The following is a 14,264-nucleotide window of genomic DNA, read 5'->3' on the forward strand; positions in this document are numbered from 1 at the left end:
CTGTATGACCTTTGCAATGTTTCTGTAAATGTAATACTCTTCCCCAAATTGGAAGTTTAAAAGGCACACTGATCATCATACAGTAGTTGAAACACTGGTAAGTTTAGGGAGAGTGAAGAGAGGCACATCTTCTGCTCACATGGGTGTCTTGGGGTACGAGGGTGGGGCACATTGGTGAGCACTGCGTCTACCCAACATGTGTATGGAACAAGCCATGTTCTTTAAGAAGAGGGTTTGCTAAGGAAAGCTATTTGTCCTTCCACTGTGAAATTGTTTGAGGATGTTAGGAGTCTCAGATGAAAACCCAAATTACTGTTCACAAGCATTTTTAAGTAGAAATTTTTGAGAATTACTGGAGAGAGTATTTTTTATATTCTTCCTAGGAAAGGGGAAGACCGTATACATTTGTATGCCAATATATAAATAATGAAATGTGTGACCAAGAGGAATTGATTTCAAGCACTTGAGAGTTCCATCTAATTTCTGAATGTCCCTAATGATTTTGTTATGCAATTGAGATTCAAAGACACTTAAACATTCAAACAAATGTTAAAAATGCTTGTCTTCATCTTCCCCTGATAAAAATTCCTTCTAGGTGACAAAACAGTACAATTGGCCTACAAAATTTTGAAACACATATTAAATAAAACCACAGATTTAAAAGTGTGTCATCATCAGTGCATGCATATCCTAGGTCTCTCCTCAGAGAGGACCCAGATCTTAGTATCTAAACACCATTCTCCAATAACAGCAATCAGTGCTCCCTGGAGTGACAGTTGATTCCAGACCTGGGGCAGGGAAAATATACAGGAGCCTAGAACATCCTGTGATGCCAGAAAGGATGGAGCCTTTTTGAAAGGACACTGGAGACCACACCCATTTGGAGGAGTTCCTAAAAATCTAAGCCAGAACAATTTGAACAATAAAATAAGATAATAATAGTCTTGGGTTATAGTATATAGAATAAACTAAGTATCTGTAAGTCTATACTGAAATAATTGAATAAATAAGTATATGAAGGAGAAGAGCCAGGTCTTTGTTGTAGTATTCCAGTTAATAAATGGAGAAAGTATGAGGAAAATAGACAATCACCATTAGGCAAACAGTACATTAATAATTATTGCAGGCAAGAAGTATCAATGGGTGTTAAAATTAGTAGGCAAAAGAGTAATGAGAAACAGGGATTTGAATGGCCACACAGTGTCTGCCAACAAGATATTTACTAACTTCAAAGGGAAAACAGTGATTTTACAGTGGAGGAAACTGACAGACATGTTGTGTACTAAATGATCAAGGTCAGCATCACTAGAAATAAGACATCAGGATCCTGTACGCCCTGACATGACTCATTTAGTAGTGCACAACATCACCTTTGTGCTATTCTTGCCAAAAATGCATAGTCTCAACTTCATCATGACAAGACATTGGTGAACCCCAAAAAAGGGTCATCGTACCAAAATAACTGACCAGTACTCCTCAAAAGTGTGGAGGAGGTCATAGGAAACAAAGAAATTCCTGGGTACTGTCTCAGACTGGAAGAGACTGAGGAGACATGATGACCAGATGCAGTATGGGATTCTGCTTCAGAAGAAGGGCAGTCAGTTAAGCATCTGCCTTCAGCTCAGGTCACGATCCCAGGGTCCTAGATCCAGCCCGACGTCTGACTCCCTGCTCATCAGGGAGCCAGCTTCTCTCTGTGCATCCCTCTGCCGCACCCCCTGCTTACATGCTCTCTCTGTCTGTCAAAATAAATAAATAAAATCTTTAAAAAAAAAAAAAAGCACGAGGGCATCATCAGGAAATCTGGTGAAATTCAACAAGGTCTGTAGATGATGTAGTGTATGGTAGCAATGTCAGTTTCCTGGGTTTGGTCCTAGTGCCACAGTTGCATAAGATGTCAAGTTTAGGGCAAGCTGAAGGGTATACAGGAACTCTCTGCATCATTTTTGCAACTTTTTTGTTATTCTGCCATTCTTTCAAAATTGAAAAGTAAAAAAAATTTATAAGTATTCCATCTTTCTCCCAAAAGAGCACACAGAACAGAGAGTACAGTGCAAGCCCCTTAAGAGTTGGGTTTTTTTTATTTTTTTTTTTAACTCAGGCTCTTTTCTCACTTGTCATCAGGAATCAGCCCGGCTGTGGGTGACCAGATGGAGAAATGCTGAGCATAGAGACCATGTTGGCAATGCCAAGAGAGAATTGATAATGGAGGCATACTAACTACATTAATAATAATTCTTAATGCTAAAGTACTTGATACTATTACCAGTTCAGCTAAACTACTCATGTGCCCTGTGTCCACATGAAAGTAAAATGACCAGCATTCTGTACCATCTGAACTTATGGTGGGAGTCATACTCTGCACTGACAAGGACTGTAATCTTCTTCGGTGTCAGAAATACCCTGTGTTAAAGAAGCTGGGTCTGGCTATGTTCCTCTGGGAAAAGAACCGATTGGAGTGGTGTCTGGGGGCAGGGAAGTGAGAAGAGTACTGCGATTTGAGTCCATCTTGCTGTATTGGAAACAGCCACCAGCTCTAGATTCCCACACATGAGCTTACATACCACCTCCTCATTAAAGGCCCCCGTTCCAAACCCCGGGTCCCTGCTTTTCTCCTCACACTTCTCTCTCTCTCTCTCTCTCTCTCTCTCTTTTTTAAAGATTTTATTTATTTATTTGACAGAGAGAGATCAGAAGCAGGCAGAGAGGCAGGCAGAGAGAGAGAGAAGGAAGCAGGCTCCCGGCTGAGCAGAGATCTCGATGCGGGGCTCGATCCCAGGACCCTGCGATCATGACCCGAACCGAAGGCAGTGGCTTAACCCACTGAGCCACCCAGGTGCCCCCTTCTCTCTCTCTTGACAGCCTATTCTGCCATCCATTCTTCTCAGGGGGCTCTGGACCACCATTTGAACCTCCTTCTCTCAAATGCCACTGCCCCTTTCCCCTCCAAGGAAGGCTTTCCCCTCCCCCAGAATCCTGCTTAAGCTTTTCTGCTTCCATGATTCAATCCATGAGCAAACCACCACTGAATTTGGTTATTACAAATGTTTTTAATTTACCTCTTATAATTCTTAATACATGCACATATGAATTATATGTGTAGCTAGGTCTATAACTGAGATCATCTAAGAAGTTTTTAGCTGCTTTAATTTGAGCTTATAATCATGACATCTTTGTGCCTGCTCTTACGGCTCTTCTGTATATTCCTTCTGGCTCTCCTTTAGGTTGTTATTTCTTTGAGGACAAAGACTTGCATATTTTACAGTGTGGAATTTGGTGATGTATAATCAGGGATCTGCTACAAAAGACCAAAATAACAAAGTATTGCATTTGCTTACAATTTTCTACTTTCTTCAAATTATTTGAGAGAATTTTTCAATCATTTGTACATACATAAAATAACAAAATGTAGAGTTAGGGCTATATGAGGGGGTATTTAAATATAATAATAAATATCAGAACATTTCCCTCCCCAAACGTTAGATAATATCAACAGCACAACAAAACTTTTTAATTGTTTTTAAAATTTCAGTTTGGATACCATAAAAGAAATTTAAGAATAATTTTAGAAAATTTTAAAAGGCTTAATCTTATGTTATAACTTAAGTTAGAATTGCACTTTCTTATTTTTTCTTTTTTTTAAGATTTTAAAATTTATTTTATAGAGAGAGAGTTGGCGTGGGAAGAGGGAGGGCAGAGGAGAATCTCAAGCAGACTCCTGGCTGAGCACAGAGCTAGATGCAGGCGGTGCCATCTCAGGACCCTGAGATCATGACCTGAGCCAAAATTAAGAATTGGCTGCTTAACTGACTAAGCCATTCAGGTTCCCTAAGTTATTTGTAAAGTGAAATTTTTAAAAATCATTTGGTTTCCTTATAAATACAAATAATCCTAGTATTATAACTCTTCCATTTTGTCAACATTTCTTAGACCAATATGTCCTAATCCCTGTACTGGATTCTGGGTTTGCAGCACTAAACCCCCTGATTTTGAGCCCTTTCCCCTTCTGTAGATGAGTTACGAAATGGAATTTTGGAAAGAGATAATGTAGAAAGCAGAGTAGAGGTGGGACTTTGTTAAGCTTAAGAGGTAAAGGACAAGGATGTAGGGAGATTAGAACCCTTGTACTCTCTTGGTGAAATTATCAAACAGTGCAGCTACCATGGAAACTAGCATAATGGCTCCTCAAAAAATTTAAAACTACAATTGTCATACGAGGGTGCCTGGGTGGCTCAATCGGTTAGGCATCTGCCTTTAGCTCAGGCAGATTTGAGAGTGCTAGGATCAAGCCCCTCATCGGGCTTCCTGCTCAACAGTGAGTCTGCTTCTCCCTCTCTCTCCCCTTCTGTGTTCTTTCTTTCTCAAATAAATAAATAAAATCTTTAAAAAAAAAAACAAACAAGAATTGTCATATGATCCAGCAGTTCCTCTTCTGGGTATATATCCAAAGAAAGAATTAAAAGCAGGATCTCAAAGAGATATTTGCATACTCATATTCATAACAGCATTAGTTACAATAAACCAAGAGGTGGAACCAACACAAGTATCCACTGATAAATGAAAGGATAAACAAAATGTGGTCTACACATGCAATGGAATATTATTTAGCCTTAAAAAGGAAGGAAATTCAGATACATGCTACAACATGGATGAATCCTAAGGACACTTTGCTGAGTGAAGTAATAAGCTTGTCTCAAAAAAGACAAACACTGAATGATTCTCCTTTTATGAGGTATCGTAGTAGGCAGACTCACAGAAACAGAAAGTAGAATGGGGGTTGCCAAGGACAGGGGGTAGGGGGAAATGGGAATTGGTATTTCATGGGTATAGAGTTTCAGTTTTGCAAGATGAAACTTACAAAAAGTTCGCAACTTTAAAACTAGCTCTAGAGAGTAAGTTACACTACTGAACTGGATACTTTAAAACAGTGACAGTGGTAAATTTTATGTCATGCATTTTTGCTACAATAAGAAGTGAGAAAACTAATAAAGAGAGATGAAGGAAGTCAGAGCTGCATAAACCTGGCCCCTGAAGGACACCCTGACTTTTGTCATGAGCAAGAGATGAGGGGTTTTTTTTAGATGGTTGAATCTAAAATGCCTGCCCAGAAAGAATATCTAGGAGGTATTGGATGTAACCAGATCAAGTCGTAAAATATAGTTGGTCGTTCACAGGTTATAAGTTCTTAACCTTGATAGATTTCAATGAGCTTAGCTATAGTAAATAGAAATATAAAAAAGTGAAGGATAGAATTCCAGGTTCCAGCTTTTAAGGGGCAGATGGTAGATTTAAAAAAAAAGAAAAAAACGATCTGTAGAGAAGTATTAGCCAGAGATTTAGAGGAAAATACCATACACAGATCTAGTAAGGTGAGGAAAGAAAAGAGAATTTGTTAATTAGTCAGCCTTTCGTTGCCATGCCCTGGCTAGATTGGGGGTGTGATTGGGTCTTCTATCACTATCCCTGGAGCCATCTCCCCACTCAGGGGCTCTTAACCTGTGGGTTCATGGACTCTCTGAACAAGCTTCAGGGAGTCTGTGAGCCCTCAGGATATCAAGGCAAAATGTTGTGTGACTGTGCCTTTCTTGGACAGAGACTCTCCATGGTTTTCATCGTGTGTCATAGCATATGGAGTCAAGATCCAGTATTTCTGCTACCCTGACTTCACTTAGTTTATGAGTGTAATTCCTTTTCCTAGTTCATTTTGATACCATAATCACAATTTATAGTATTGTTTTCTCTGGGAAGATATCATCCAAGTTGTTAAGTGACATGCAGATGAACTCATGCAACATATTTAAGTTGGAGACTTATAACATTTGCACTGTTAATTTCAGTGATTAGTCAACAGGGTAGAGAAGGACTCACACTAAGAATCCAGTAGTCAAAAACAGTCCTATTAGAGTAAATATAAGCACATGTGGCATTTTCAGGACCTCCTCCATCCCCTTACACTTTGACCATTACAGGCAAAAAGTATTCTGTGAATTTTCTTTTATTTAGGTAATCTCACTATATCTCATTTTCCTCATTCTAAGTGAGTTAATGGTTGCCTGATATTATATAATATTAAAAAATGAATTTTACTTGTATAAACAAATGTTTACATTAAGAGGTTTTTACATAATTGCCTTTCTGATTTTAGCATTTTCCCACATATCTTTTTTTCCCCCCCTTAATTTTTCAGAGAGAGAGAGAGAGAGCAGAGCACAAGCAGCGGGAGCAGCAGGCAAAGGGAAAAGCAGGCTTCCTGCTGATCAAGGAGCCTGATGCAGGGCTTGATCCCAAGCCCCTGAGATCATGACCTAAGCCCAAGGCCATTGCTTAACCCACTGAGCCCCCAGGCATCCCCCCCACATATCTTTTTTATTTTATTTTGACTTGAGAGAGAAAGAGAGAGGCAGAGAGAGAGAAGCAAACTCCCCAGTGAGCAGGGAGACTGACATGGGGCCCAATCCCAGGACTCTGGGATCACAACCTGAGCCAAGTAGACGTTTAATCAACTGAGCACCCGGGCACTCTTTCCCATGTCTTCTGTGTGGTGTGGCCATTTTCCTCTTGTTTGAATTAGGTCATTCTGAGTCAAGAGAGCCTGTGAATTTTTAGATTCACTGGAAGAAAAACTGTAAACTAGTGCCCAGAAATCTATGCCTACATTTGGAAAACCAGTTTGGAATACATATCTTACTAATAGCAGGGATGTCAGAAGAAATTAAAGCAGTCAGTCATATTTTATTAACACTGTTGTTAATGTTATGCCTCACAGAACTGAGGCCACACTTTAGCCTCGCATCTGAGAGCGATACCGCTGATCAAGAAGACTTGGAGGCAGAAGATGACCATGAGGAACGGCCTTCGAACCAAACTATCCGAAGACCTCATGCTGTCATTGAAGATGCTGTAGCTACCTCAGGGGTGAGCACGCTCAGTTCTACTGTATCCCACGACTCCCAAAATGCCCACCGGTCCCTCAATGTGCAACTTGGAAGGATGAAAATAGAAACTAATAGGTAAGTCCTATTCTGACATGGATGGGCTTTCTTTACTTTACTTTTACATAAGTGCATGTGTTTGGGGTCTCTTTTAAAGTTTGGTCCACAGATGGGGCACCTGGGTGGCTCAGTCAGTTAAGCATCCAACTCTTGATTTTGGCTCAGGTCACGATCCCAGAGTGGTGAGGTCCAGCACACTGAGCATGGAACCTGCTTAAGATTTTCTCTCTTCCTCTGCCTCTCGCTCTCCCCCGACCTTCAATAATAATAATAAAGTTTGATACAGAGAATACAAAATGTTTCATCACTTTATCCTATTCACATAAACTTGGTTTGATATCTTTCTTTATCAAACAAGAGAGATTTGTCTTAGTCTCTTTAGTCAAAATCATTTTCTGTTTCTACAAAATCAAGCCTTGTTTGGCAGCATTCTTTGATCCCTGCTTTTTCTCCAAGTACAGTGAGATTTTTGAAGTAGCTGTAACTTCAGAGACTGTCTTGGACACAGACTCAGAGCAGTGTGTACCATCCCAGAAAACAGCTAGGATGAAAGAAAGACAGAAAATCCATGTTCTTAAAAGCCTGTGATTTGGAATATCAAGTTCTCTTAGAAGAGGAAGATCTCTGCTCTTGAGAGTAAACTTAGTGATGCTAAAGCTTTACTTTTCTTAAATAAACAAACAAACAAAAACCTTGAAAGGATGATAAGTTGACTGCATTTATGATCCTATTTTATTTTGAATATGTTCTGTCATATCTGGACTTTAATTTTCCTTTGAGAATTTGGTGACATAAAATCCACATGATCAGGTTATTAAGTGAAGAGTAAATATTTCCTGTTCTTTACAGATGTTGGCACAATTCAGGTTCTGAGTCTATGATTTATAGCTTCCTGTGCTGGCTGCAGTTGACATGTGATCAACTGACTTTACAACTCTGGGCTTATAGTGAAAACCTTTTTTTTTTTTTTTTTTTTGGAGTGAATCAATACCACTTGTGCAAATATTTACTTAAAAATCTTGCTCATCAGGCAGATAGAACATATTTTACTTCTTGTCATAAGTTTAAGTTTTTAAAGTTAAGCTTGAATACCAAGCTTAGTACAAGTAGTACAAAGTTCATCTTATATTCAGAGACATGAATTTTGTTTGCATGATTGAGTAAATCCATTCATATCATCTTCCTTTTGCATAAAGAAATCTTCCTGAGTAAGGGGAAAATGGCTTTTGGACTTTCAGATCCTAATCTTGTCCTGGTAAAACCAGCTCTTAGTTGGCGTCTCTACTACTTAGTGGAAGACTTTGTGTCTTTCCTCCTCTGAGACTTCCATGGAAATCCTCATTGCCTCCTCTTCTCAAGCAATACACCAACCTTGGTAGTAGGTATTAACTTTAGTTGTTTTTTAGTTTACTGTCACCCAGCTCTAGATGGAGTTGTTTTTTATACCCCTCTCTGATCTCTGGAGGATGAATGTTCACTCGATTTGGTTTTGTCGCCAACTCCTCCTCCTCCGTGGTCAGATTTATAAAAGGCAATAAAGCTACTTTATTTACCAATGAGCTGGTATATTTGTTTCTCTGGCCTTCAAACCTTCTGTCTATAGACCCTGGCTTGTGTCAATAGAACCTGCTTTGCTGCCTGCAGCCTCTCCCTTTTCCCCTTAGACCATTGGAGTTAGCCCCATTTCCATGCTGTCCCGCCCTCTGCCGCGCTTGCGCCCTCTGCAGGCCAGGAGGGCTGCTCTTCTGCGCAGCCGCGGGCCGAGGGCCTGCTTCCCACATCACTGTTGGAAGGGCTTCGACTGGCTGTGTTTCTTTATTGTGTTCCTGTATGTTTCACAACAGCCCACATTCGTGTGTTTTTTCTCTACATATTTACCCTTATATCTGTGACGTCTACGGGATTATGAGCCTCCTTTTTCTGTTTCTAGTAATATCTTCCACAGCTCCTCCCTGACGCCCCCAGAGAAGGGAGGCGAGGCACAGCACTCACCTCATGGCGAGATGTTAGAAAAGGGCAGCTGCCTTAGTACTGGTACTAAGCAACGGAAATGAGAGGCGAATCATGTCCGTATCACTTTCAGTTATTACTTGATATACAGAAATTCATACATTGCAGGGACCGCCTGGGTAGTTCAGTCAGTTGAGTGTCCCACTCTGGGTTTCAGCTCAGGTCATGATCTCCGGGTCCCGAGATCCAGCTCCCCGTCAGACCCCCTGCTCAGCGGGGAGTCGGCTTGAAGGTTCTCTCCCTGTGCCCCTCTCCCCACTCATATTCTCTCTCTCCCCCTCTTGCTCTCTAAAATAAATAAATAAATCTTTTTTTTTTTTAAAGTTCATACATTGCAAAATAAACTTAAAGGAAATGTTAGTATGTTTTTCAGAAGGCTGTAGCTCTCCTGTTAGAAATCTTAAGCTTGTGTTTAGGTAATCACTGATGAAGGTCAATCAGGTTTATCCAGCTCTTGATTATTAGATCACCAATAAGAATACCAGATAGAGAAAATAACATGGTGGCTTTAGAATGTATGTTTTACTTTTATTTCCGGGTATGTTTACATAACATGTTCTGGAAATAATTCACCTCACACCAGTGGTTGAGACAGTACTGGAGGATAGTAATAGAGTTAGCTAAAAATCTAACTCTCGCAGAGCTGACTGCTTATCTATCAAACGATTCCAGAATTACCTACCTCCACTCACCTAAGTTAAAAAAATTGACGTCAGAGCAGATGCTTGCCAAATTTTTCTGGAAAAGAGAGGCAGGCAATTACCTTAATTTTGAAGAACTTCCCTCTTAACTGCAAGACAACGTAAAAATAAAGCTGAACTTTATTTTTCATTTTGGACTGGGTACATAAATAATTTTTGAGAGCTTGATTTGGGACAAATGAAGTGGCCTGTCAGAGCTTTGCTTCTAAGGATAAGTCTGGCTTTTAAAGATAAAAAGAAAATATGTCGTCTAGATACACATAGGTTAAGTTCTAGAAAAAGTCACTGTGTTCTTTGAAAAAAATAATAAATATTCCATACATGTAAATCATCAAGGAAGACAAAAATACATACTAGACCGAGAAATTACCAACTTAAAAATTCATGCTGAGCTTGCTGTCCATTTCCTGGAATATCATTCTTGCTAGAGTGATAAACATCTCCTTTGATCTTCTAGTTTCCTCTGGCCCTCAGTTCCTGCAGCTCAATCCACCAGATTGTGTGCTGCTTAACTCTGCTTATCTTTAAATAATCTTTCTCAAACCACCTTCTCTGGCTGCCTCTCAAGAGTCTTCCTTTTTGTCCTGCTTCTACTACCCACTCTACACAGCCCTTTCTCCTAAGGGCTCCCCATCTCTGCCCTGTGGGAAAGGAGCAGCCTCCTGAGCCCTGGGCCCAAATCTGTGGCTGGGGACAGGATGGCCTTCCCTGATGGTCTGGCACTGTCCTTGGCATGTTAGCTATAGCTGTCTCATTGAACATTCACAGTCATTCTTTTGGGAAGTTTTACTTTTCCTTTCCATAGATGAGAAAATTGAAGGCTAAAAGTGTTAAGTGATTTGTCGAAGTTAACACAGGAAGTGTGGGGCTGAACTAAGGTTCAAGCCCAGGGCTATCTTTCATTTGGGCCTGTGCTGCCTTCAAACATGCCAACTGAAACAGAAACAAACTTTTGGAATGAAATCTGGTCCCAAGTTAAATCTATCCACACTGAAAAAATGAAACAAATACAGTTGGCTAAGAACTGCAGGGCATGCAACAATTTTTCCTGATGATCTTATGAATAATTCTGTACCTTAACTTTAAATTCTGAATCCAAGTTACCCAATGATCATTTTCTATAAAAATCAGAGCATCTCCCTTTCTATTTGGAAATATTTTTTTCAGAGAGTAGTGTTAGAAATGGTGAGTAGGACACCACTTGGCTCTTAGTTGCATAGTGAATCTTTCATGAATGAGAATTCTGATATAAATGATATGTTAGTTTCTTTTTGTTTCTTTGAAGAATACAGAACATGCCAACAAAGAACTGAATGTACCAGGAATGCAGCTATCCTTTTACTCACTTCACCAGTCCTCTTAGAAGGGAGAGGAATAATAGTAACATCCTCAACAATCCTAGCAAAAACCATTACCGTTTACTGAGTACTATAGGGGACCTCACCTATCAAATTTTCAGTTAAAAAAAAAATGATTGCCTTTCTGCTTTGCATTGATTATTATATCATATCATCAACTTTTTCGATGAAGAGTCACACATGTAAAATATAGCTTTGTTAATATCATATATTTTATTTTACTTTATTTATTTGCCATTTACAGTGATAAAAAGAAACAAAATATCTCTGAAGATTTGAGCAGATAATTGAGGTGGTAGTTTTGAATTCTTGTCTGGAAGTATAAGTCTTCAAGTGTTTTGCTACTCAACATGGGGCGGAGGGGGGGTGTCTGTGGACCAGCAACATGAGTATCACCTGGAGGAGCTCATTAGAAATTCAGAATCATGGGGCGCCTGACTGGCTCAGTTGGAAGAGTGTGTGACTCTGGGTTGTGAGTCCGAACACCACATTGGGTATAGAGATAACTAAAAAAATAAATAAATAATATACTTTAAAAAAAAAAAAAAAGGAAGGTAGAATCTCAAACTTATCAACAAAATTACTGGATGAGAGTCTGCATTTCAATAAAATCCCAGGGATGTCTGTGTTCCCTGTAACTTGAGAAGTTCAGATCTAGAAGGTCACTCCAGCTGCTCCAGCTTTATTATCCTGTCAACCAATATAATTTTCTTCTACAGATTACTGGAAGAATTGGTTCGGAAAGAAAAAGAATTACAAGCACTCCTTCTTCAAGCTATTGAAGAAAAAGACCAAGAAATTAAACACCTGAAGCTTAAGTCCCAACCAATAGGTGAATAGCAGAAACTTTTTAAGTGATACTATTAAATGAGGCTGCCACAGAAAGGGGAGAAAGCTAATGGAAAGTTTTATTTCATGGCTTAATTGACACCCATCACTTGTACCATGACTACAAGCATAAATTGCTTTTAAGAAATATCCAATTCTTGGGTGCCTATGTGGCTCAGTTTGTTGGGCGACTGCCTTTGGCTTAGGTCATGATCCTGGAGTCCTGGGATTGAGTTCTTCATGGGCCTCCCTGCTCAGCAGGGAGTCTGCTTCTCAGTCTGATCTCTTCCCTCTCATGTGCTCTCTCTCAAATAAATAAGTAAAAATAATATCTTTAAAAAAAGAAATATCCATTTTTTAGTAGCAGCAAAATATAACTTGATTTCATATAAGATGATTCATGGTCATTTTTTCTTGAGATTATTTGAGGCGAATATGGCTCTAACACTTTTTTGGTCTTTATTTTAATTTTCAAATGAAATTACTACAATAAAAGACTATTTTTGGTCATTTTTGCATTTGTATTCTTTATATTCAGGGTTTTTTCTATTTTATTGCAAATAGTGGAAAAAGAGATTATTATATGATTATATGGTTTTCTGCTAATTATGCTCATGTTTGTCACATGAAAAACCCACAGTATGATTTTGGTGAAACTATAGAATTGTTTGAAAGAAACTATATTTCTTTGAATTCAGAGCAACTATAGATTTGATATAAAAGTATGAGGTGGGGATATCATTACATTATTACTTCTGCCCCTCCATTTATTAGTAGTCTTTAAGCATTTTGTTTATATTTATACTGCCAATCTCAATTGTTTGTTATTTTCTGATAGAGCAAAATCTTTTAAAATATTAATAAATGTCTGTGGCCTCGGAGGGTCCCAGATGGCCTCTGTGAAGAGAAGCTAAGAATGTCCCTCCCTCCCCAGATATTCCTGGATTGTCCGTATGCCCCCGGGATTCTCCTGGCACAAATACTGAAGAGTCTGAGCTTACTGAGTGGCTGAGAGATAAGGGAGCTGATGAAGACACTATAAGTCGGGTAAAGAAAACTATCCGTGGGACCAGCTTTTCTTTCACTCCATAATGTTGAGTGCCTACAGTGTGTGAGGCATGGGGCTTATACACTGGTGAGCCCTCCTGCAGCCTGCAGACTAGGGCCTGCAGGTGGTCATCAAATAATTCCACAGATAAAGTGTAATGATACCCTGATAAGCTCTATGAAGGAGAGGTTATCAGGTGTTTGGGGACACCTGGAAGAGGTCGGTGAATGAGCTGGAGTCTAAAGGCATATGTAGGAATAAACCATGCCATCTGTATGTATATGGGGGAGGGGCAGGTAAGGAGGGAAAAATCATTCGGGGGCTGGGATGCTGTATATGCAAAAAAGTGAAGCAGGCAAAAGTTCTGTGGTCCAGGACTCCTCTAAGGAGTTTTTATATTTTTGAACTGAAAATAAGGAAGAGTGGAAAAACCAAGACAAAACCAAAAATTGTAAAGTTTCTAATTCTCTCTTTTATTTAACTCTTTAGTTCTCTCACAACATTATTAGACTCTACTGGGCAGTGGCTATTTATTAATATTTAATAAAATAGACCTAGTTAGTCAACTTGTGTCAGGAACACTTTCTAGATCTATAATGACCTAATTCCTCTCTGCTCCTTACAGACTTTGGGAAATTGGCGGGAGGAGTAGCACTTATGTTTGAAGATTACATACATGTATACACACATACACACAAGAAGAGGTTATATTTTTTATTATTTTATAGAAAGGGCCCCAATACAATATTACATTAATTTTAGATTTATGTTTAAATTTTTTAAATAACAAAGAATAAAGGTTTTTTCCTCTTTACTTGATAATTCATTGGGCTACTAAATAGAATTTAGGGTTTCCTTAGAAATCTGCTTTGAACAAGTTACTGCTACCTAAACCACTCTCTTGCTTATGGAGAATGATGTGTCCATTCAAGTTCTCTGAAATATTTATTTCTCAAACTAAGACTCAAGTCACAATTAAAGAGTAGTAATTGATGATCCAATAAAAAATTGATTTTTTTATTTAAAATTAAAGCTTCAGTTTAAATTCAGGACTCTGATTTTATAGTTATTATTTTAAAAATACCTTTTATCAGCTGTGAAAAACAAATTCAGAAATTAAGTGTAAACAATACCTTTTCAGGAACACTTTTTATCCACTTGAGAAAAATAAAGCTACACAGCAAAAAACCTCTCAAATATAAACATTATGGGGGAGCGGATGAGGTAATTGGGTGATGGGCACGTTTTGTGATAAGCACTAGGTGTTAAATGCAACTGATGAATTACGGAGCTCTACATCTGACACTAATGATACGTTCTATGTTAA

General features: G+C 38.9%; 1 protein-coding gene across 1 annotated transcript in view; it reads left to right on the forward strand.

Annotated features, from left to right (window-relative positions):
- The window catches only part of MAP3K5 (mitogen-activated protein kinase kinase kinase 5), a 198,182-nt gene that overhangs the window by 182,044 nt on the left and 1,874 nt on the right, over positions 1 to 14,264 (forward strand). Inside the window, exons 26-28 of the mRNA XM_082731758.1 lie at positions 6,767 to 7,010; positions 11,781 to 11,893; positions 12,824 to 12,936. Coding sequence (XP_082587884.1) covers positions 6,767 to 7,010; positions 11,781 to 11,893; positions 12,824 to 12,936 — 470 coding nt within the window. The remainder of the gene's footprint in view (positions 1 to 6,766; positions 7,011 to 11,780; positions 11,894 to 12,823; positions 12,937 to 14,264) is intronic.

The sequence above is a fragment of the Mustela nivalis genome (assembly GCF_964662115.1).
Source record: "Mustela nivalis genome assembly, chromosome: 5".
Taxonomy (NCBI): Eukaryota; Metazoa; Chordata; class Mammalia; order Carnivora; family Mustelidae; genus Mustela; species Mustela nivalis.